The sequence below is a fragment of the Micropterus dolomieu genome, unplaced genomic scaffold (assembly GCF_021292245.1).
Source record: "Micropterus dolomieu isolate WLL.071019.BEF.003 ecotype Adirondacks unplaced genomic scaffold, ASM2129224v1 contig_14552, whole genome shotgun sequence".
In the NCBI taxonomy this organism is placed as follows: domain Eukaryota; kingdom Metazoa; phylum Chordata; class Actinopteri; order Centrarchiformes; family Centrarchidae; genus Micropterus; species Micropterus dolomieu.
Genome location: NW_025743538.1, coordinates 1 through 2,303, shown reverse-complemented (window position 1 = coordinate 2,303; position 2,303 = coordinate 1). Strand labels below are relative to the sequence as shown.

Genomic DNA, 2,303 nt, shown 5'->3' with positions numbered 1-2,303 from the left:
TGAAACTGTCGTGGTCGTGCTCATGCACACGCCCGCCTGCTGCCAAATTTGAGTTGTCTTGAACTTTTTGTACGTGACGCGCAGCACAAATCATTGGAAGAGAGACTGATCCTCGCTGTTTGTTAGTTTCCAGGATCTAAATAGTTATCAGGACATCAACAGGAGGGAATTCACATGGCAGAGCATCCCCGCAAAACTAAATGCAGGCCTATCAGGTAAAGTTAGTCTGTGTATAATTTTAATTTTTGTTAAAGGCTGCGGCTGTGTAGCGCACAGAAGCCGTTGCCATGGTTACTATCCATAGAGCGCCGGCCGTTCACTCGCGGAGAGCTGTCTCCCTGTCTGTTCACCTGAGAACCTGCCGAAGCCTCTCCGCTGTTTGTTTGGGTTATTTTGCAGGCTGATCAACATCCCACCTCTCCTGTGACCCATGGTTTGATTGTAGGCCTATGTGTATTCAGAGCCAGTGAGCAACGGACTTTCAAAATAATAATTTAAAAAACTGTCGCCGTTAATTAATGAATGCTTTAATGCGATAATGCGTTAACGCAGCGCTAAAATTAAAATATCAAATTAAAACAGTCATATTTTCACATGTCAGCTGATAAAATGTTACAAACAGAAACTATTTTTGGTGAGTTTGTTTGTGTCAAAGTCAGAGAGCCGTGTCTCTCTACAGTGAGAGGTTTTTGTACGGCGGCTCAATGAGTTTGTATCACTGTGGTACACGTTCGGTGGAGGAACCAGACTGGATGTTGGAAGTAAGTCAAACCTTTAACAAAACTTTTATTTCAATAGCTATTTTTCAACGTTTATAATCAGCATGCCAGAAAACTGTTTGACTTTCCATATTAATGTATAAAGTTTATTAAAATTATTTGCACCAAGAAACAAAGTTCACTTTAGTAATAGAAATTTACCAACTCATTATATAAATAGTAAATATACAATATTAAGCCACAGCAGAAATCATTATTTCCAACCTTAATGGTAAAGTTGCATCTTGAGGGCTTGTAGCTTTAGTTCAGTCTGACAAAGTCAGAGAGCCGTGTCTCTCTACAGTGAGAGGTTTTTGTACGCCGGCTCAGTGAGTTTGTATCACTGTGGAGGACTTTTGGTGGAGGAACCAGACTGGATGTTCATATACTAAATACAATATTATCAAATCCTGCTTTAAATTCAACTTTTCACTGTTTAAGGCAGATAAATATATCTTGTTTTAATTATAAAACTTTTATTGTTCATGTTTTTATTTCTCTTCCTTTACCATGGAGGCTAACTCAGAGCAGCTTAACTAAACTGTGCCTCACACAGTCCTGTCAAAATGAAATATAATCAACTTGGAAGTGGAGAAAATATAAAACTTTAATCTTAATGTAAAAATGCTTAGATTAGTTAATTTTAAAATGCTCTCCACAATAATGGCTGTTGTTGTGATTAAATACAATTCACGTTCTTCATGTAAAATTGAAGTGAAGATAAATATGGGTGTTTTAAAAATGTTCCTTATTGTTATGAATTTGGAAAAAGAATACAATATTTCCATATTAATAGTGAAAGGACAATTGGCACTACTTTCAACACAGTGGTCAGTGTATCTGTCAGTAAGTGAAGTGATACAGCTGAGCAGTGATACCTGTGTGACTGAATTTGCACTTGAAAAGTAACGACGTTTAAACCGTATCTAGTGGTTCAACTCATCATTATAGCTGTTAATGTAAGTGAAGAAACACTTTGGTGATGATTGAAATCCAGATGAAGAACATCTGATTGTTGTCAGTTCATTTCTGTTTTGGTTTCCACAAAATAATCTATTGTATAGTCAAGTTTCTTGATGATCTTGATAAGAAAGTTTATTTATTTCCACTGTAGTTTGATATATTTCAGGTCGTTCTGTTATGATTCTCTCTGTGCTGATTTGCATGAGAGGCTTCTTAAAGGGAAGTGAAACAATGTGTGAGTGAGTGACTGGTGGAGCAGAAAAACCATCTGACAGAAACTCCTTAAAGGAGAAACTCAGCTCTCACACAGTAAAGGTGTCCTCTAAGCTGATTGGTGTCTCCTAGGTGATGTCCGTCCCACCCTGACGGTGCTGCCCCCCTCCAGTGAGGAGCTGCAGCAGGGGAAGGCCACGCTCATGTGCCTGGCCAACAAGGGCTTCCCCTCAGACTGGAGTCTGGCCTGGAAGGTGGACGGCAGCAGCAGCAGCAGCAGCAGCTGGGAGGAGAGCAGGAGCCCCGGGGTGCTGGAGAAGGACGGCCGCTACAGCTGGAGCAGCACCCTGAGGCTCCCTGCAGACCAGT

General features: G+C 40.3%; 1 gene segment (V, D, J or C); it reads left to right on the top strand.

Annotated features, from left to right (window-relative positions):
- Positions 1–287: 287 nt before the first annotated feature.
- LOC123966919 lies at positions 288–2,300 on the top strand (the record flags this gene model as incomplete). The annotated part of the segment is given in 3 exon segments: positions 288–377; positions 686–761; positions 2,067–2,300. Coding segments are annotated over 3 exon segments (400 nt in total), but the record flags the coding sequence as incomplete, so codon positions are not given.
- Positions 2,301–2,303: the final 3 nt, after the last annotated feature.